The sequence below is a fragment of the Nothobranchius furzeri genome, chromosome 4 (genome assembly GCF_043380555.1).
Source record: "Nothobranchius furzeri strain GRZ-AD chromosome 4, NfurGRZ-RIMD1, whole genome shotgun sequence".
Classification (NCBI taxonomy): domain Eukaryota; kingdom Metazoa; phylum Chordata; class Actinopteri; order Cyprinodontiformes; family Nothobranchiidae; genus Nothobranchius; species Nothobranchius furzeri.
This window is the reverse complement of record NC_091744.1, coordinates 75518059-75541404: the sequence shown is the minus strand read 5'-3', so window position 1 is coordinate 75541404 and position 23346 is coordinate 75518059. Positions and strand designations below refer to the sequence as shown.

At 39.1% G+C, this 23346-nt stretch overlaps 1 protein-coding gene across 1 annotated transcript in view; it reads right to left on the bottom strand.

Annotated features, from left to right (window-relative positions):
• The window catches only part of pdhx (pyruvate dehydrogenase complex component X), a 30612-nt gene extending 16465 nt beyond the window's left edge, over nucleotides 1-14147 (bottom strand). The window contains exons 1-3 of the mRNA XM_015964823.3: nucleotides 13965-14147; nucleotides 13024-13107; nucleotides 9564-9664 (exon numbers count right to left, since the gene is read on the bottom strand). Coding sequence (XP_015820309.2) covers nucleotides 9564-9664; nucleotides 13024-13107; nucleotides 13965-14100 — 321 coding nt within the window. The 5' untranslated portion in view covers nucleotides 14101-14147. The remainder of the gene's footprint in view (nucleotides 1-9563; nucleotides 9665-13023; nucleotides 13108-13964) is intronic.
• Nucleotides 14148-23346: the final 9199 nt, after the last annotated feature.

Sequence of the window (23346 nt, the reverse complement as noted above, 5' to 3'; positions counted from 1 at the left end):
ACTGGGAGGGTTACAAACACCGCCATCACCTGCTGCATACTGTGGCAGGGTGCTGCGGGCGCTCTCCCCGCCCGCTGGGAGGGTCTGAAACACCGCCATCCTCTGCTGGAGACTGTGGTGCGCTGCTGCGCCCTGACTGTTTATTCTGTTATTGTTACTGGTACTTGTCTTACAATGTGAAATGCTTGGTCTCAGATTTTGTAAGAGAAATAATAAAATTTCCCCCCAAAATGTGGCTTACAGTCCTGTGCGACTTATATATGTTTTTTCTTCTTCATTACACATTTTATGGCTGGTGCGACTTATACTCCGGAAAATACGGTACCCATTTATTGTTTTATTAGCACATCACTCCGGTTTTAGATTCACTGCACTGGCTCCCCGTATGTTTCAGGATCCATTTTAAGGTTCTTTTAATGGTTTTCAAGTGTCTTAATGGTCTCGGGCCTTCTTATCTTTCAGAACTGCTTTTACTATATAAACCCTTGCGGTCTCTGTGCTCCTCTGGCAGCCGTCTCCTAGTTATCCCTAAAGTAAGACACACCCACGGCGAGGCGTCCTTCAAGTATTACGGCCCTCACCTTTGAAACGGGCTGCCAGAGGACCTCAGGGCCAAAGGGAACGTCCAGGCTTTTAAGAATAGGCTCAAGACCCACCTTTTTAGCTTAGCTTTTAACTGATTACTATTTATCTAGTCTGTTTAACTGTATCGCTTGTCGTATTTGTTTATATATATATATATATATATATATATATATATATATATACCTATTTATCTCTTTTACTTAATTTTATTTACATCTTAGTGTTTTTATATGATTGTTTTCTTTTACCATCTTTATAATCACTTTTTATCAGTTACTTTCTATCCATATTAGCATTTGTTATTTTACAGTTATATATTTTAATCCACCAGTGTTGCCTCTTCGGAGCCCTCTGTGGTGGGGGTCTCCGCCCTCCCTGCCTGGGCGTCAAGGGTCGGTGTCTTGGCTGCTGCCGTGGATCTGTTGCTGTCGAGGCAGATGGCTCCGCTGATGATGTGTCGTCCATTACCTGACCCATCTGAACTCAAGTCTATTGTTTACTCTGTTGTTCGCGCGCGCATGTGTGTGTGTGTGTGTGCGTGCGTGCGTACGTGCGTGAGCGAGCGAGTGTGTGGGTGAGTGTACGTTCACCTTGGAAATTGGTTGCGGGAGGGTAAGTGTAATTGTCAATTGTTTTATACTGGTGGCGGGGGGCTGGGATGGGAATATGGGATCTATGGGGCCATTTTAATCTGTGAAGCACTTTGAGTTGCATTTTTTTTGTGTGAAAAGTGCTATATAAATAAAGATGATTTGATTCGATTTGATTAAACACCCGACTAAGAACATAGGAAGCCCGCTTTACAAAAATGTGCTCACATCTTTGAAACGACACTAAGGGTACGTCTCGACTCAGACATATTATCTTGCAATGTGAAACATTTGCTGAAATAAACTTTAGTTGAGCCATTTCAGAGTTTTTTGTTATATTAATTATTATGCAGCATATATAATTTGCATAATGGCCAAATCCGAAGACTACATTGCAGAGATATTGCACTCAATGCTGCCATCAAATGGTTGTAGAGAAGTTGTAGAGCAAACCATAAAATAGTTTGAGTGGTTAAACAATTTAACAACATAGCCTTCAATTACACTCAATGAGGGTTTGTGGTTTAAGAAAAAGAAACCAACACCAACAACTGTGGGAGCATGATGAGCTACAAGTTACTCTGCACAGCTAATTTATAGTTATCTGCAGATTAGGAGAATCTGAAATAGGGCTGGGCGATATGGCAAAAATAGAATATCACGATTTTTCCAATATTTTATCACGATTTCGATTTTATCACGATTTTTTATCCATGAATAGCATAACTTCAATTGCGTATTAAAGGAGAGAAACAGTGAATAAATAAACATTTATTCATATTAGGGATAATCAGCACAGTGCTAACACACTTATATTTTAAACTCACACCAGAGATTATAAAAGCCCTGAGAGAAACAATTACAAAAATCAGTTTTTCTCGTTTTTCAAGTAACTTAACATAAATTAAAATCGTAAACATATTTAAAGTGCAAACATGTCAATTGCAAACGTATTGTGCAAACATTAACTTGTTCAAAATACTATGTAGCTCCCAGTTGCTCATGTAGAGGATAGTTAAGCTCAAATAAGGCTCTGATGTGCGGCTGGACCAGAGATCGCTTGTGGTAGCAAAAAACTGCGCATTCTGAATATTTTCTGCAACTCTCACTTTGCATTCAGCGTACATGCGTGGAATGACGGTGTTCGAAAAATACTTGCGGCTGGAAAACTCGTAGCGTGGATCCAATGTTATTATCATTTTCTTAAATCCCACTCCTACTGTTCGCACGGGACACAAATATTTAACCAAGTGGTACGTCACTGCATCTGTCACACTGTTCCATCGTCTGCTGTCTGTCGTAAGGAGTGAGTTTTGTGTTTCTGTTAGCGTTTGCTGCCTGGAAGAAGCACTAACCGCTGCAGCCGCAGGCTTTTTAGCTTTAGCTGCCAGCTGGCTCTCTTTGTATTGTTTTGGGTGCCTTCTTTTCAAGTGATTAAACAAGTTTGTGGTGTTGCCATCACTTGCCTTGATGCTCTCCTTGCAAACTTTGCAAATGACGTTTCGCTGCTCTTTGTCATCTGGTGAAAAACCAAACCAGTTCCATATAATGGAACGAAAACCTCGCTGTCGCTCTCAGCCGCGGCCGAAGCCATGTTTGTTCACACACAGGTGAAAACAAGCGGGACACTAATATATTACTATGACTCACTCTGATTGGTTAAGGGTCAAACAAAGGCGTGTCATTCGCATGAGGTAAGTTCCCTTTTCATTCAGAGGCAGAATTTCAACAGCAGAGCTGTGAATCGTGATAAAAAGGTCTCTCAAAAATGACAGACCGTCAGATGTGTAGATCGTAAAACGGTCTAAAATCGTCATATCGCCAAGCCCTAATCTGAAAGTGAAAAAAAGGCTAAAATTACATTTTTTACAGTGTTTTACAACCTAAATAAATTCAGGACATAACGAGCCATGTGTGAAGTGGATTTATATGTTATCAGGCCTGCAAAGTCTCACGCTGACCATGTGTCTTCATGCTCTCAGGCCACGCCTCCAGTTTCTAACCCTGATAAATAATAATTCATCTACCTGAGTGACACGTTGCATTGTGCTACTGTACACACTTCCCTACGGCACCGCTGGACAGGACTAAATAATTATTGTGCAGCAGGTTGTGGAAGGTCACTACAACATAGCCATTTCTATTTATTTTTATATTACAGATGTTTTCACTATATAGCTCTTTTGTTGTAGTATTGGTTAGGTAATGGGTAAGCTTAAATAAGTTAAACTTCAGCCTATAGCCTTTCATCTTCTGTAGGTTCATTCTGTGTATTTTGTCAACTTGCATTGCTTGGTTTGTTTAAAACACAGAAAAAAAAGGTTGTTCTTTACCTTGTTTTGCAAACGTTTCGGCTAACTATTATAGCCACCTTCAGAGCTGTGCCGATGTTGGCGGCATCACTTCCTGCCTTTCAGTCATTGACTATGAGCAAGTGTATTGGCTCTTTTACACAAGTAATCAGTAATTGTTTGTGATTATGCTGGTTAACGTTCCCAGTCATCCAGGTCATGGTAATCCAAAAGGGTTCAAATGAAGGCAACTGGACTTCTTTGGTTTCTTGAAGACGTTTCTTTCTGATCGGAGGAGCTTTGTCAATTGAGATTGAAAACGTGTCATCATTTCCGGCTTCAAACCGCAAAGGATTGTAGGTATGAGGGACAGCCCCCCCCAACTACTCTGAGCGAGCTCATTCCATTCAATTTTTTTCCGGACAGTTGCACCCAAACATGGTCAGAGCTTGTTGTGTTGTTGATTGCCATACTAGGTCGCATGACCACCAGGGAAGGCTAATAGCCAAAGGTACACGTTTTTTTCTTCGGATTCCTGCGTGGAAGAGAGGTTGTTCCAGCGATGTGTCTGAAGCTACAAAGAGGCAATGGATGGCGTGGATTACTGCTATCAGAAGACCTAACTTAACGTTCGAGGACACCCCAGGTCACATGTTGGTGTGCTACAGACATTTCCATAAAGGTAAGTTTATGTATTGCAGTGAAGTAATTTATCATAGCAAATCTGTAGATACGGGTCACAAATAAGGCCTCTGCTGGCCCATTTGTTTCGCTGGAATGCTTTGTTTACATTAGCTTTGCGGGCTGCCATTTGTGTCGTATGCAGGCAAACCGGCCTACAGCATGCTGGCATGCAATCCGGACTGGGCTCCATCCCTCCACATGGGTCATACCGAGGTGAAAGCAACGACCACCGCCAGATTTGACCGGTTTAGACGGAGAGCCAGATCAAAACAACAGCCTGTTGTTGATCTTCTCCTCGTACCTTTCTCTAGATTTTGCGTCAAACCCGTCTTTGTACGAACCGGGAGCAGTCTCCTTCGTTTTATACATCCTTGTGAATTAAGAGAGGTTAAATTCCTTTGCTAGTTTACACAGCAGAAGGACTGTTTGGAGATGTAAACACTGAGCCCAACAGAGAAAAACTGACCCGTCCTCAGTTCCTACAATGCACCATGCTTAAGTCACGTGGTCTGTCAATCTCAATTCTGACTGGAATATGGGAGCATCAAGCTTATAAGCTGTAGTGGTCTATTGTTATTTAATGAGCCGGAACTACTCTGGGTATCCCTCTTCTCCATCCCCTGATGAGTCGTTGGCCTCTATTGAGAGGGAGCCGTTGTGTTGATTAGATGTAGGAAGGTGTGACCTAGACTGAAACTGCTTAGGAATGAGATTCAAAGCTGCATTATAGGTGCTGGAAAGGTGAAATCTAAGCTCCTCTTCGCTATTTAAAGTATTTTTTACACATTTGACACAGTTAGCTTCTTTTACTCCTCTTTCAAACCATTTATCTTTTCTGTCCAGAATATGTACTTAGTCATTTTTAAAGTGTGTCCCTTGTCCTTCAGATATAGGTGGACTGCAGAGTCTTGACCTGAAGAGGCTCTCCTGTGTTGTGCCATGCACTTGAGTAATTGTTGTTTAGTTTCCCCAATGAGGGTGTGACGGCTGTCCAGACCTTTACCTTTTTGGATCGTTTGTGATTATCTTGTTTCTTTTTTCATTTTCCTCTGATTATGCTCTGTGCAAGTTTATGACCAAATAAATAAATGTGAATTTATAATCATCTTAAATAATTCAAGATTTAAATTTCAGTCAAAATAATTGTGATTATTCTTTTTGCCTTAATCGAGCACCCTAAGCTGACGCAGGTTTCTTTATGTCCTGGATTATTTAATGTTTTAAGCATGTTTGCACCGTCAAATCAGAGACATTTGGGGTTGCATGCCTCTGGCCACTGGCTTTACATTATAGAACAGTACAGGGTAAAACTATCACTTTTACAGGTCATACTTAATTCCCGAAAAACTCCAGTTTGGTGCTTCGATTGACCCTTTGCACGTGACGTCACGCACCTCATGTGACTGCCCCCTTCGCCATGATGGACGGCAAAAAGACTGTTTACACCCATAGAAACTCCAGTGAAGGTAGTCAAAAAAAGCTAGTTTGTAGCCTTTTGTCGCTTTTATTTAGTTGATTTGACAGTAAAATGGTTTTAGCTTGCTGGCTAAACGAGTTGGCTGCACTAAGAGACAAGGACGTAAACTCAACTCGTTTTTTCTTTAGGGGATGAACTGCAGCGATCAATCAATCAATCAATCAATCAATCAATCGGACTAGCAGGCCTCAGATTTGCAGTGAACATGTTTTTACCGGGTAATACTAACGTTAATTTATTTCACGAGGAAGACAGGGACCGGGATAAATGTGATGTGTTTGTACAAGTTATTGACAATCCTGATTATGGGTATTTCACCACGGAGGCTGGGCTCCATCCACTGTAGTGTAAAGCGAGACAATTATTAACAATATTAAAGCTCTGATGTATGATTACGTGTGTTAAAATTACGTTATTTATTTATATGAGCGTCAGCGTTCAGAGATCTTCTCATTCCGGTGTGAGAGCAGCAGCTGAACCCGGTAACACCACCAGCAACAGAAGCTGGTAGGGATCCGGACTTTTTAAAAATCAGCTTTGGTGTAAAGTGAAACGCTGTTTACAACATAATGTTATAAATCCAGAGGGGTGAATTTAGGCAAAGTCAGCAACATGTTTACATCGGTGAACAGCTGCAGCTGCGTAAGCTAACGTTGGTAAGCTAGTCAACATACCGCTCTCTATGAGCCCCAGCTGGATGCGCTACTTCTTCTGATAACTGAACTGGGCATGAGCTAGTTGAAGGAATGCTGGAGGAGTTTTGTTTTTGTTTTGATTGCAAAAACAATTTCAGGCTCTACTCTTCCCTTTGTTTAGTACTCGTGTCGCTCACTGTTTACATGCTTTTGCCGTCCACCATGGTGGACCCACGTGATTAGGTGATGTCGGTGTAAAGTGTCAATAGGTTAGCCCTTTCCGGGTAGTAAGGTGAATTTTATTTAGACGTGCTAAAAAAGATTAGAGACAAACATTAATGTGCCAAGCAAGTAAGATACGATTTGATTCTGATTGTGAAGCAAGAGAGATTGCAGACACAGGACTTCAGCTCCCCTTTAGTAGCTTCTCACTTTGATGTAATCATTCACACATAAACAAGCTGTAGCTCACAACCAGTTTTATTCTTTGTAAGCAGCTTTCTGAGTCACCTCTCCCTTTCTTTCACATCGCTACACAGCCTCAAATATCAGTGAAATTTTTAGGTGATTTTTAAAATTACCTGGCTGTAAGGGTTTGGTATGTCCGGATGAAAACGCTGAGGGGAAATTAACAGGTCAGAAATGCAGAATCTGATTGCTCCATCCAGCAAACATCTAATGCTGCTTTTCTTATAGCTTTTAATTAATTTGCCTTCAATGTTATTCACTCTGTAACCTGAACAGTCCACAGACGAATGTCTGAACCCATAAAACCAATGTGCATCTATAAATCTACTAATTTGTGTTATTTTGTTTGGTCTATGATTTATTATACCCATGGCGTATTTTCAGATTAAATCCATTGGTCAGAGATGAAGTGAAACACAGAGAACAAAGAAGAATCAGTAATCATTAGGCTATTATACGTTCCACCAACCTGCTCTAATACACTGAAACAATAGAGAAGGAAACTGAGCCACAGCAGTGCTTAACCTCCATAAAATAATAAAAAACTCCCTTTGGAGAATAAGTCAAGGAATTTGGCCAGAGGCAAGTAATTATGGTAGCCTCTAATTCAGAAATGTGCTGAGTGCAGTGGTAAAACAGCACTACCACAGAGGACTCATGTACCATCATCCAGACATTTACAACCACTTTAAATTTCTAAAAATCTGTGAAATTATGTCAACAATTGCTGGTTTTCCCATTAATAATGTACACATTCTGTATCACAGCAAGAAACAACGAGGTTGGGGTTTATCGAATGCAAGCCAAAGCCCCTACCCCCAATTCTTAGCTGGTTGCTATGGAAACTAGTACCTCATCCCCTTGGTAGCCGGAGACAAGGATAGAGTAAGAGAATGTAAAATAATGGCAGTCAGCAGAGTGAAGACATGAAAGATTGATAGTCCAATAGTTAAGTGAGCAGGGACTGCACAGGTAAATGACGATGTACCGAGGTGTGCATTTGTGATGCGCTGACACAAGTGGGTGTTTATCATTGTCGGGTCCAATCCAACATGGCCAGAAAACAGAATGCATGTCTGGATATGGCACTTTCTATGAAAGGAAGTAGTGGAAAGTAGAGCTGAGGAAAATAACCAAACAATCGATGCATCGAGATGCGGACATAAACAATTTTGCATCGTAGAAGAGTACGCCATAATCGATTACAGTGGAATGTAGTTTTGTTTTATTAACGGCGGCACCAGCGCAGCATCAGAAGCTGTCAGAGTAAGTGTCCTCCACATTTACCAAGTACTGTTCCACCTTAATGTGGTACTGCAGGGCTGAGCGCTGGAGTTGTAACCTGAAACCGAACCTGAATCAGCCCGACCGGTTCTGTTGGATTTGGGCCGTGAATTATGCTAATTGAGCGGGTTGTCACATGGCCCGCTCCGCTCTCTCGCACGGCAACTGAGAGAAAGAGAGAGACAGTCTGCTCACACAAGAGAGAGGATCGGAGGACGCTCCTCCAAACACGCATTATTATTTTCATAATTTCATTATTATTTCTGCTCGAAGTGCTCAGTCAGACTGAGTGTTGTGATGCCAGGTGATCCGGTCTTGAGGAGGGGGCGGGGTCAATGTCAGCGGCTGCAGCGTGATTGTCTGTCTCTTTTATTTAGGGACACGGAGAAGTTAAAAGGAGAGAGAAATAGAAGAAAGAAGTTCTTGTTCCACTTTATTTTTTTGTTTCATGAAGATAAACTGATGTTAAATTCAGCTTAAAGAGAAACTGGGAGGAAGCTTTGGTTCATTTTAGGTTACAGGAGGTCTTGATTCCTGCCTGCTCCTCCAGAGACAGCATGGACATGAGGGTTACATGGTGAGGGTCCCACAGGACAGGTTAGTGGAAAGGTTTGTAGTTAGCTGGTTAGTGAAGGAGATCCATCAGCTGGGTAATTTAATCCTAATCCAGCTCACAGCCTTCTGCTGGTGTTATTATCAGAAAGAATAAAACACACATCTTAAATATTATTGGAAGTGTAGAATTTGTTTTATGTTTTATTATTTTCTGTATCAAACAGAACTTGATTCATTCTCCAACATTTCAGAAATGAACCACTGGGTTCAAATAAAATAAACTAAGTCAAATCAAATCAAAGCTTTTTTTTAACAAGTCAAACATTTCATTTGGTTTTATTTCTGACACCCTTGAGCTGTGGCATAAATATTGGACTCTAGATCTGCTCAGAGACATCAAACACTTATATATGAACCCATTATGTATATTATTATGACATTATGTGTCCTGTAGGTTTTCAGTATTTTTTTCAGATTTTGTGAGTTTTTGCAAAGCATGTTTTCTCAGCCTGAGGTGTGGTGTTGGACGAGGAAACAGATTGTTTTACTTTGTTAAATCTTCTTAAAATGTTTTTGTCCTAACCTGTTGTGAATGGGGAGCTTTTGAGGGATGGCAGGTTGTGCCAATTATGTTTTTGACAAAAAATAAATAAATAAATAAAATAAAAAGCTATTATCTGACATATTCTATTTATCGATGAAAACAAATTAATATGAAATAATTGTGACGCATCGGGATATCGAATCGAATTGAATTGTTGACCCAATAATCGTAATCGAATCGAATGACAAGTGAAGACTTACACCTCTAGTGGAAAGATTACATTGTCTCTGAGTATTTAAAGTGTTTTGTTACACTACAAGTAAAATGTGATTTTGGTCTCCTTGGGCATCACATCTTGTCCAAAATTGTTCCCCTTTTCAGTTTGGAGACACGTATGTTTCACTTTCAGAACAGGACAATTTCTGTGTCAGTGTCACCGTGATAGCTCACCAATATCTTTGCCAAGATACCATCATCATTAGATTCCATGGTAACCACAGCCTTGTCTGTCTCAATCTCACAAAGGGCATCGCCTGCTGCCACAACCTCACCTGCAAAAGACAAGAGGCACGTCTGATAACTTCTTCAACTCACATTAACACTCATTTGGCATTTGCAAAGCCAAATAACACACACGCTTTTATTAGCAAAGGGTCTCCGACCTTCGCTAAAGTGCACATGAATCATTTGTGCTGTGGCTGCAATGCAAGAATAATAATCAGTGCTGGCCTTTGCAGCTGCTCTTTTTAAGAGCTTCGTACACACTTAGAGCACATTTAAAGCTTGAAAATAATCCATGGATGTGAAAATAAGTACATTCAGGAAAATATCCACTCTGACTCAGCAGTTTTGGGGAACATTTAAATTAAGTGTCTGTATTTAATAAGATTTAAAAATCATAGCATCCTAATAAACCGGCTGGAGCAGTAAATGGGCATTACGGGACAGGCACTTAAGTGGATAAGATCCTACTTGACAGGGAGGAGTTTTTGTGTGAGGTTGGGGGACTGTTCCTCCAACCTGGCTGAGCTGCCTTGGGGAGTGCCCCAGGGATCGATTTTGGCCCCACTATTTTTCTCCCTATATCTCCTACCCCTGGGTGACCTAATCCGCAAACATGACGTGTCATTCCATCTATATGCTGACGATTGCCAGGTCATTTTTCCAATTAGGCGTGGCAGTTTATGCACCATTCAACCTTTGTTGGACTGCCTGGAGGACATCACGCTATGGTTGGCTCAGAACTACCTGCGTTTCAACAAAAACAAGACTGAAGTAATTCTGTTTACTCCACCAAAGACCCTAGGAGGTGCCCAAAGGCTTGAATTTTCCACACTGGCACCGCATCAGAAGACGGTGGTCACTAACCTAGGGGTAAAGTTGGACGCAGAGCTCAGATTTGATGCTCAAGTGAACGGAATCGTGAGATCTTGCTTCTTTCATCTACGCCGTATAGCGAAAATTAAGCATTTCTGTCACGTAGTCTTTTGGAAACTGTGATCCATGCCTTTGTTACCTGCAGGCTGGATTATTGCAACTCGCTATATACGGGGCTTAGGCAAGCTCCAATAGCACGCCTCCAGGCGGTTCAGAACTCGGCTGCTCGGTTGTTAACATCTACCAGGAGGTCTGAACATATTACACCAGTCCTACATGCCTTGCATTGGCTCCCTGTCTCCTATCGCATCAGGTTTGTTTGTGTTTAAGGCGTTAAACTCAAGGGCACCTAAATACCTTTCTGACATCATCCCGACATGTCCCAGTGCATTCCCTTAGGTCAGCTGACCAGAGACTATTAACTGTGCCCAGGTACAGCTTGAAGTCTCGTGGGAGACGTGCCTTTTCAGTGCTCGGACCAAGTCTTTGGAATGAGCTGCCAGCCGACGTAAAGCAGGCCAAATCACTGGAGACCTTTAAAAGCCGACTAAAAACGCATCTGTTCTCGTTGGCGTTTGGACATTGAAGTTGGGATTGCGTGGGCAGCACCACTTTGAATGTGTCTGGATCTGATTCTGGAAACAGGACTGATATGGATTGCGAACTTGTACTTGGGATTTCTTATTGTATTTTAAATGGTTATGTGTCTGTTTTATTGTTGTGCTTGTTATTGGTGTACAGCACTTTCTTTGTCCGTTTTGGGCATGTGAAAGCGCTTTGTAAATAAAGTTGATTTGATTTTATTTTGATTTGATTTAAAAAATGAGAAAAGGACACATAATATTTGTTTAGCATTTGAGAAATTCAGTTAAGTCCCAGTGATGCACTTCATAGGATTCTAGCTATGATAAACCATTAATTTACTTTAAATGCTTGTTTCTGTAGCAAATAGGATTAGCTTTCTGCAGATGTTCATCCATCATCTCCTCAGAACAAAACAGGATGAAGACAATCAGCTGATTATACAACTTTTTTGTGCAGCAAAAGCTGTGAATGGGCCGTGGCCAGATAATATATACTGATGGCTTGCCAGGCTCGCTATCACTGTGTTAAGTTTACCATTTCATAAATATGTTATTACCCTTATTCAAATTAAATCTGTTGTGTATGTTAAATAAACTTGCACAACCTTACATTATAGTTATAGTTGGAAATACAAGAAGCATGTATGCTGCCGGGAAGAAGGCGGAAACATGTGGCAGTGCCTGGCCCAGGCTCAGGGGACTCAGGTAGACCTTGGCGCATTCAACGGCATTTGGCAGGGGGAATTTTCAGCCTCATCCCAAGTGCCGGTGCCTTCTTCCTATTTTAAACTGCACTTAGACACTGAGGGCTGTGGGTGCAAGTGGAGTGGTGTGGTGGCATCAGCTGGCGTAGGCCAGACGATGCCTGCACTGCCTGCTCACCACAGCCATTGAATACACCTCATCAACACGCACTAACACTATATTGGAGCAGGTGGAGGGTGACTAGGGGCCTTAGCACACCTCTGTTGTCGCTTGGCTTCCCGGGGAGGCAGTAAGTATGGACTTGGGCATGTTCAACACATGTCTTAAGGCTGTGGTTGGCACTAAATGCACTGTGATTTATTATCGTGTGATTGTTCAGTAAAACAATGTTCATTTTATATTTCCTCATCAGGTTGACACAGTGATAGCTTGCTCCTGTTGTGTTGTTGCGTGTCCCTTTTCTGCAGGTCTAGAAGCAGATCCCTGTTCATCATTGATTGTTTATTCCCCCTCCCCCTTCCTTGTCTCTTCCTTTCTCTTTCACCTATGTCTCTGTGTCTGGTCAGAATTACAAAGCATTCAAAAACAATAACAATAAAGTTTTAAGTATCAGGCGTGACATTAAAAGCAGATGCTTTGATGCTCCACCTGAGAGTAAATCTGTACGGCTTGTTACCAGCATTCAGACATCAATTATGTGTGCTTTACAGCCAGACAGGACCGGGGGTGGGTACAGGAAGGAAATGTTTTGAAGCATCCATTCTCATGATTTTCACATACACACAATTGTACAAATGGCAGAAACACATGGTAACACAGCTTGTAGCCATTGAGTTCCTCATGCTGCTTCTAGATAAGAGAACCACCTGGATGATTATCAGCAATTGTGATTTCTTGAGTTAATTAGCCAACAAGGCCCTCAGGTGATCTACAACTCAAGTCTCTGTCTTACAAAGCAATGAAATGTCATTGAGGGATTGATTTGTCCTGATGTTGGTCTGTAATTGTGGGAGGATAAGAAAAGTGGAGCTTCGGATTCAGTTTTGTCCAAATAGAAGCTGTTTGAGTCATGACTATAACATATTTATGTATAATTTACTAAGGTATAAAGCTGGTAAGCGAGAGAAATGACATTGATGTAGTCAAGTTTTCTGTAAAATCTAATGCAATTTTCAGAATTTTAAAATACTTATTACAAAAATACCCTAATTAAGAAACCCTTGATTAAACTTGTATCACTTTACCTTCTTTTTTCAGCCATTTGACTATGCTTCCCTCCTCCATGGTGGGAGAGAGAGCTGGCATTTGTACTTTGAGTGGGCTGACACCTAGAGGATGGAAGGAAGAAAACACAAAATGTATATTCAAAGACAAGAGTAATAAAATAAAAAATGAATAAATATAAAGAACCGTTTTTCTCAGTGCCAGTTATTGCAAACCCGTGATCGTAGTTGATGGCTGTCAAACAAGTTAACTAGTTACGAGACTAAAAAGGATAGTAGGTTTTCTAATATCCGTAACCCATAGAGGCCACACTGTCTAACATGGAGGGGGAGGGGAGTACTGTTAATACTTATCCATGGTACAAAATAAAATACAGAACAGGTTTTAAAAATACTGACAGTGAAATTGTTCCTAAGTGGTTTTCAGTTAAATAAAAAGGTCAGAAGTCTCTTCTGTTTCTAGTTAAAGGGGTGTATGCTGTCATTTGCTGGACACTTAAAGCTTTAGTTAATTTTCATGAAGATTGTGATTTTTTATCTGACATTTAAGAGTAAATATTAATTTTTTGTGGTTATTTTTGGTAAGCTGCAAGTCTTTTGCATGTCTATTTTGTCTTCGAGTCAGCATGTTGTCTAAATCATCCTTAATTGAATATCTAATATACACTTTCCTAAAAATTTACAGGAGATAAAATTCTTGGCCACAATATCATGGCCTCTTTTTATTTTTTAGTAGATATTTCAATTTTTGCGAAGCTTGGTTTGAATTGTTTTAGAAGTAACTCAACTCCTTCGTAGATATTAAACCAGATGAGCCAATCCGGAATCGTTTTGTAAAAAACGACGAGACTTAATGTCACACACGTAAATCCATCACAATTAAACATAACTGGGTGTAGCAAACGTCAGGTCAAAGGAGAGCTGTTCTCCCTTGATTAGCCGGTTTTAAAGCCAACACTCACCAAACATCCATGGCGACTGAAATACGTATCTCACGCGATCCTGCGAAGGGTGTCGAAGCCAAAAACTTTTGTTAAAATTAAGTAATTTGAGACCAGAAAAAATTCCTTGACGACCCAAACGCAAGGAGACCGCCATGTCTTTCTCCTCCGTCGTGAGAGGTGCCCTCACAAGTGCCTGTCCATAAAGCAGCGGAAAGCCAGGATGGAGCTTGCTTTTGTTTTCCAAATCTATCATTGTGAAATTATACAGTATAGAAAAGGTTCAAAGGCATAAAAAACGTTAGCACATTCCTTTTGGCAAGGCAAAAATAATATAAATAGCATTGTATTTGTAATTAAAAAGGCAAAAAACTACCTACATGTTTCGGGCTTTATTATTTGAACAAAAAACTTTATTGATCCAACACATTTGACAGAACAGTGAATAGAAAATTGATGGAAATTGGTGTCATTCAAAGAATTAATAAGTAAATATAAATAAAAATAAAGGAGCAAGTATTTTCAAATGGATCTGAGGACACAATATTTTTCTAAAGCAAAGCAAGGCAGCCTAAATAATATTTTACAAATAGAGGGGATTCGATTTGTGAACAGAACAGAATAGAATAGAATATCCCTTTATTCTATATAGTAGGGACATGTTTGTATCACAACAGCAACCACATTCACAATAAGAACAAATAAATAAATAAGAAATAGAAGGCTGTACTCTAAACAAAAACATGTTAAACACTATTGCAAGAAATATTTTAAAGAAGAATCAATGGAATTTACAAAATGTTTGAATTAAAAAATAAAATATTGTGAGAGAACAAGCAGATTATTGGAGTGATCAGTAGAGAAATGTGAAGATAGAACTACAACAGAACTGTGCAAATAACCAAGCAGCAGGGAGGCAAAAAGTTTTAGTGGGTTAGTTGGAAGCAGCACTGGTTGCAAATCCTAACTGCTGCTGGGCCTGGGAGGAAAAACCCATGACAACGTTCCTTCATGCCCATAGGATGCAGCAATCTGTCACAGAAGGAGCTCTTCTGATCCAAAACAGCATCATGCATGGGGTGGGAGACTATCGTCCAACAGTGATGCTATTTTTGCTAGAGTCCTTCTGTCTCCCATTATATGCACTGGATCAAGGGTACATCCCAAGACAGAGCTGCCCTTCTTAATGAGCTTATCTAATATCTCTCTGAGCCACATAAGACGTAAAATATAAGAATGTAAGAATTCCTTAATGTCATTATATACACATAAGTTGGCAGCTCTCAGCTTGCAGACACACATTTGTAGAATATAAAAGCAACAGTGGGCAAATCACAACAATATTGGTCAGTGCAAACACTGGTAAAAAAAAAAAATAGGGACCCTTAGTCATGCCCATCCACTTCTGGACCATGGGTCTCCAGAAGAACAAAAAAAAAAAGAGAGAATGCAAGTCAATCGGGTTAAAACTGTTATTTTCTAATTACACTTGTTCTGTTCCATGGATTTCACAGATGATGATTGTGCATTTTAAAGAACGGGCAAACATTATTTTAGGTTTTGTGTAAAACTATGTCCAGAACAACAAATGTGCATCACCAAAGTGACATCATCAAACCAGAAATGCCAGTACTTGGTAACACAGCATGCCTTGGCCTGTGTTTAAGATTGGTTTTAAGTAAGAACTCTAGTTGTACGCTATCTGATAAGGTCTAATGAAAAAAGAAAGGAAACTTTTTATTGACCCACTTTTTTCTCGAACCACACGTCTATTAACAGTTTCACAAAAACACCTCCCTATTCTCTTGTCTGTGTTCATTTTATTTTTTCTGCACAATTTTTATTTTAAATGTTTTTGGTGCATACGCCAGAAACAAGTCTTTTATCTGTGTGATCTAAAGATCCACAGATCAGTTAAGTCTTGGATTCAATAACCAGTTTGACCACCTTCTGACAGTGATAACATGTTTCCAGTAACTGCAGATGATTTTCTGCACAGTTCTTCCTTACAGGGCTGCTTTAAAGTCAAGTCTTTTCCTCCAGACACTCCACTGCATAGAAGCTCCCTTCAGGCATGATAGCTGCAAAGATAAAAATAATGTAAATTAAAACATGAGCAAGGCACCGACACAAGTTGACATCTCGGCCCAATCCCAATACTTACATTTTGCCCTACGATCTTCAGCAATATGCACTCGGAGGAAGTGCACAGTAAGGCTTCAAATGGGTAGTACACACATGTGCAAATAATTGCAGAATTGGCACAGTGAGGATTGCGTCACTGACTGCAATGCATGCTGGCTACTTAAAAAAAACTTTATTAACAACTTTCAAACAAACAAACAACTGCTGTTTATATTAAATCTTAGTCTAAAACATTCAGAGCAGAAGTTTCACTTGAAAATACATATTTTCAGAAAAGGCACTCGAGCCATTGTTCTGCATCAACACAGACTTAGGCAAAGCACGGTTCAGCGGTGCAAAAGGGGTGTAGTCAACTTCCACACTTGAGGATTGGGACACCCTACGCACTAGCACCCCTGGACTGGAACGTACAATATAAGGGCGCAACGTTGGAAGTTGAGAGTATTGGTTTGGGCCCTATACTATACCATATTGGGTCTGAGATCCTTAGGAAACAGTCAGCTGGTAGAACCCCGGGTCAGAACCAAACAGGGTAAAGCTGTTTTAAGCTACAATGCTGCACACAGATGGAATCAGCTTCCTCATGACCTCAAATGTGCCCCAACTCCAGTAAATTTTAAATCAAAATTGAAACCCTTCATGTATTCATCACTTTTTGAATGACTGTTCTGCATGTTCTGCGCTGTAACTGCTCACACTTTAACTTTGTCTTTTCTTTTACATTTTTAAATCTAAATTTAATTTGTGTGTATTTTAATCGTGCTGTTACATTGCTTTTAATGTTCTTGCTATTCTTGCAAATGGAAAGCACATAGAATTGCCTCTGTGTATGAAATGTACCAAATAAATAAAGCTGCCTTGCCTTGTTGACTCCCAGAATCAACAGCTGGTTGACAGAACCATTGCCAAAAACCACAGGACCAAACGAACCAGTGAAGAAAGCACGGCTCAGCATCATATACCAGGGCGATACGAATTTCATTTCACAAATTTCTTTCACATAATTACATCAATTCATTAATCCATTGTAAAACAATAGCCATAACCATCTTCTATGTGAAAACGGGGGGAAAGAATAAGAAAACCTCACATAGCCTTCCCCCTAGTACTGAATACAAAACACATTACATAACACAAAATGGCCTCCTACGTTATATAATCATATTTGTACAATATAACATGCAAAACAAATCACTATTTCCCATAATTTATCCCTTAATCATAAGATTGTAATATTTTCTGTTTGACCAATTTCAGAAACTGTACAATAGTTAAAACTTTTTTTAAACCACATCACAATGTACTCCACATTTTTGCTCCGTAAACTGATATACACATTTGTTTGTGTCATTCGTGCAAACATTTCTTTAAACTCATATTTCTTTCTTGTATTGCCCTCCTTAGGATTCACCATAAAAACTTTTTGTAGCCCCATTGTCAGTAAAAATGTTTTAGTTATAAACATAATTAATAAAGTTTATAAACCATCCATCCATCCATCCATCCATCCATTTTCATCCGCTTATCCGGAGTCGGGTCGCAGGGGCAGCAGCCTAAGGGGAGAGGCCCAGACTTCCCTCTCCCCAGCCACTTGGGCCAGCTCCTCTGGGGGAATCCCAAGGCGTTCCCTGGCCAGGTGAGAGACATAGTCCCTCCACCGTGTCCTGGGTCTACCTTTAGATCTCCTCCCGGTTGAACTAACCGTATCAATAGATTTTATTATTTTTGACAGACTGAGCAACCTATTAGTATGTTCTCTAGCATTTACTCTATGTAAAATTCTAATAGCTCTCTTTTGTAATAAAAGCAGTGGACTATAGTTCTTGATTTATATGTATTACCCCATACCTCTACAAAATACTCTACATGTCTCTTTCCCAAAGACCACACCATTACCGTTTGTTACTGTATTACTGCGGAGATCCAGAACAGAGCAGTCATCAGCAACCTCATCTATTAATGGCATGTGGACTAATGACAAGGAAATGACAGAAAATTGAAATTTATTTTCAAAGTGCTAATGAAATGGATTCATATCTATGATTTAATCTTTTCGTCAAGCAAAATTTCAGCTTTCACAAACATATGAAGCAAAATGTTTTAACAAAAACAGGAAGCAGGAAAGCTTATCTTTTGTTCTACTTGGTTACCGAAAGAGTAAAGGCTCTTGGGGGTTTACAACCACAATATCATTATTTATTGATTTATTACTGCAACGTGCGAGAAGAAAGCAAACAAAACAGTATAACTGTTTTTTGGTTATTTAGAATTTAGAAGTTTTGCTTTTGATCTTTGTGAAAGTTTCTAACAAATGTTATTATTCAGATTTTCTTAGATTTTTGTGGAGCTTATAGGTTTTTTTTAAGCAGACAATAAATATGAGCAAATTCTTGGACAATAACTGTGGCAAATAAGATTAAAGTATTTCTACCACAAGCTGGCACATCCTGGTGTTGCTGCCGTGAATGAAGATCCTCACCTGCAAAATCTCCATTGCTGAGATATGTACTGCCCTCTGCTGGGATGAATAACAAAAGATCAGAGTATGTAACACCTCATGCAATCATTTTCTGTTTTCTTTAAGTGCATGCACATTTATGTCAATTCTAAGCAGATTTTTATTTAGTTAATGAAAATAGAACTGATAGCCCTTTTTTTTGGGGGGGGGGGGGGCAGAGCAAGTCAGTTTAGGACATGGGAATATTAATGATGTTACAACAAAGAAAAAAAATCCTTTTGGTGAGAACAGGACAGAAGGTGTTTAAATTTAATGTTCCACACTAAATGTAAGTCTTTTAAAGCAAAAAAAAGTTTTAAATCATATATTAACGACAACCTTGAACTCTTTTTACATTTGTCTTTTGTCTTTATTTATTTTGGACATGCGTACATACACATAGTAATACACACAACATAAGTAAGCTCTCCTCGTTTATTTTTTTAAAATTTATTTAAACATTTTTTTTACACATGTTCAAAAGGGAGTAGGAAGAAGCATCAGCTTATTTAATCCCACCCCTTTCTCGACATTACATAACTAATAGTTATTTAATGTTGTCCGGTAGGTTTTGGCAAATTACTTTGCAACATATTCACACAAATGGCACATGGTTTATCACGATCATATCCTAAATACAAACATTTTGTGTTTATGCACACACGTGTGGACCTTCTTATTCCTTGTATTTGGTAAACATCATGAGTTTAAGCCTTTTTATTTTAAACAGCATCATGTTTGGACATTGCCTCAATTCATCACTCATTCTGTTCCACTCCACACACACACACACACACACACACACACACACACACACACACACACACACACACACACACACACACACACACACACACACACACACACACACACACACACACACACACACACACACACACACACACACACACACACACACACACCAAAAGTTTTTAATGTTGTTCAGACTCGAGCATGTTTGAATTTTAACTCCCCTCTTAACTGATACCTCCCCCCCCCTTTTATGAAACAGTTTTAATATGTTGTCTGGAAGTAGTTTATTGTTTACTTTATACATTTGCTGTGCTGTTTGAAGTTGAACTATATCTGGAAATTAGACGATTTATGGTTTTAAAAATAATGAGTTTGTATGATCTCTATAACCAGTGTTATGAATGATCATAAGAGCCCTTTTTTGTAACACAGATAATGATGATAATGCGCATTTATAGATGTACATTTTCTATACATATTATTGAAAACATGAACATTTAGCACCTTCTAAATGTAAAATACCCTGTTTCTTCAGTTTGTGTACGCTGTGCACACATGGACACACGTTATTTGATGAGCAACAACAGATAAGGGAAATAAACTATAGTTTAAAAAACAATATACAGATATATATGTATATATATGTATGTATATATGTGTATATATATATGCATATATATATATATATATATATATATATATATATATATACATATATATCTGTATATTGTTTTTTAAACTATAGTTTATTTCCCTTATCTGTTGTTGCTCATCAAATAACGTGTGTCCATGTGTGCACAGCGTACACAAACTGAAGAAACAGGGTATTTTACATTTAGAAGGTGCTAAATGTTCATGTTTTCAATAATATGTATAGAAAATGTATGCTTATATATACACATACATACATATATATATATATATATATATATATATATATATATATATATATATATATATATATATATATATATATATATATATATATATAAACAAGCAAGAACATGTTTGGTGTTGTGTAACAACCAAAGGAAGCATCTTAGAATCGTGTCAAATACTTCCTCGTGCTTTAGGGCAAGATGCACAGAAAACAGCCAAAGGTTTTTTTTTTTTTTTTTTTTTTTGTAAATTGGTGTGGAGCGCCAACATGGTCCAAACCTTCCATGAGAATACCAAAATGTACACAGCTCTAATCTGTCCGACTGAATGCCTAGCAGGTTTATTTGAGTGTGAACAGACAACGATAAGGGCTCTCGATAAGATGTGATACAATAGCTCCAGTGTCTAGGCTTAACAGATACAAAATCCCATCTGTTATCACTCACTTGTTCTTCCTCCAGCATGAATCTGATAGAATTAATGTCATCTCCTAAATGATAAAACAAATCCATTGTGGTTCATTCAAATCAAAAAACAATTTTCTGACACTAACACATGAAGCCACTCATGAAAAGCTTTTGTTAAAAACCAGACAGCAGCAACTGTTGTTTGTTTATACCAATGGATTATAATCCATGTTGTTTTGTTTTTTCCTAAAATGAGACACGTGGAGTAATTATTTCCACTCAAGCACACGGAGGCTTTTGTCCCCAGATTTATTCCAACCGGTTTGGGTGCATAACCTCCATGCCTGCTGCAGATGCCCACAGACCAAGCCTTGTTACTCTACAGACATGTAGTGCAGGTTCAACGGTGCAATCTCTTACTCATAGGCAGTTCTTAAGAGCCATAAAAGGATTGCAGACCTGTGTGAATCCCACATTTACAGCTCAGTGCATGAAAGAGACTGATTTGAATGGGATCTTATCAGGCTTTAAACATTCTCACACATTAGGAGTATGTAAAGCAAGGGTTCGTGTTTGCAAGGGCAGTGGTCTGTTAGGAAAATGAAGCTAGATCAGTTTGTCCATTTCTGTTTTATTTAGTCATCCATGTAACAGGCTCCTCTATAAAACAGTGGATATCTCTGTGCCTTTGATAATTATTTTATCTGGCAATAAATTGGTTTTAATTTGGTTTATATCTCAATCAGAAATTTGATTCGGATAATTTGAAATGAAATGATTAACCTATATAGATCCGTTACATAAATGTGTGAGGGAAGGGTGGTTGGGGGGATGAAAAAGAAAAGAAAAGGAAACAAGTCTATGTATTCATTTGTGTATATATGTATATATAGAGGTCTATAACTTTATGCTTCTCTCTGTGTAACTCGTTTTCTCTTTTTTTTCGATTCATGTGTTGAGATTGTGTGGGCCAACCAGTCCAGGAACTATATTGTTCAATTTCTTTTTTTTTTCTCTCTTTTAAGAATCATGATTGTTTCATTTGTATTAATGTTATTTTAGTTAAAAGGGGCAGATAACATAAGTTTTTCTTCCTTCTGTCCCCTTTTTCATTTTGGCTTGTAGCAATTTTTTTTAGTATTTTTATTTTAATGTCAATAAATGAAAAATGAAATATAAAAAAAAAACATCGTCTCACAATAGTCACAGTCTTGAGTACGTTTTTTATTTTCTTGTGTTCTTTTATTTTTTTGGAAACACTGGTCAAGTGACCCATTGGGCGCTGGGGATTGTAACAGCCTCGTCACCATGTTGAGTGGGTTTCTCACTCTCTAAACCCAACTGGAGTCAAAGCAGGGTGGGCAACTATGTCCGTTATTTGCCCAGTCTACGGTCGCAACTTGTGCACTCTTGAGAACAGATCACGTGGCATTACGGTTGACGTTTCTAGTCCATCTGTTGGGATTTGATATTTAAATATATATTTTATTATATTTATATTTTAACTATCATGTCACACCACATGTCTGATTTTGTGAAGAAAAAGTTATGAAAAACCTTCCTCAGTAAAATAAATGCACTGAGGCCAAATGAGAACCCATCCAAGATGGCAGCCCGCTGCTACGCCTGTTCCAATAGGCAGTGCCAGTCCATGGGGTGTTTACTGATATATCTGTGTCCTAAACAACAAGTACATTGAAGAAGTGTTGAGGTTTCTTGGGCCCAAAACCATACTTGAACTTCCACCGTTGCACACTTCAATTGCCCGTTCCCGGGGTGCGGGTGCGTAGGGTGTCCCTATTCTCAAGTACGGAAGTTGACCGTGCCCCTTTTGCACCCTTGATCCGCACTTCGCCATAGTCAGCATTAATATGGACTTCAGCAAAGGGTATTACCCATAATCCATTGTTGCATTGGATTTTTTAGAAGAAGATGGAGCAATAACTCATGTACCTTTTCTGAAAATATGTATTTTTAAATAAAATAATAAAAATTGAAGATCAAATCAAATCAAATCAAATCAACTTTATTTATAAAGAGCTTTCACATGCCCAAAACGGGCAAACAAAGCGCTGATGTTAAAGATGTTTAATGATATTTTTTCATGCTCTGAATGTTTTAGATTATGATTTAATTTGGACAGAAATTGATGTAAATTTTGTTAAATTATTGGTTGTTTGAAAGTTGTTAATGAAGAATTTTAAGAAAGCACACACAGTAACCGACATGCTTTGTGGTCGAAAATGCAATACTGCCTGTCCCAATTTGGCAGTTATTTGCATACTCGTGTACTAAGCCTTACAGCGCATGTCCTTTAAGTGCATTTAATGGAAGTGTGGAGGGTGCAGTGCAAATACAGGGATTGGGCGTGGGTGGCACAGGGGTGGGGAGAAGGATTCAGGGGAAGAAGTGCTGGTCCAGATGGTGGTAATGCACCTTACGTTGCTTGCAGACCATCATAAAACTCTACAAAGAAGAAGAAGAAGTCCCAAACATTTGACGTGACAAAGGACAGTATGGCTGAAGTTAGTCAATGTGTTTTTTATTCAAAAGGCTTTTGAACCATTTTGCTCCTCCTGAGTGCCTCATAACCCTTTGGTCTAAAGCTACACCTGTATCCCTCAACCGAAGACCACTGAGGTGTTTACAATCTTTTCACACCCTATAAGCTCTCCGTGTATGTTTGCTGTTTTTGACATACAAGCCGTTGTGGTTCCGTCCA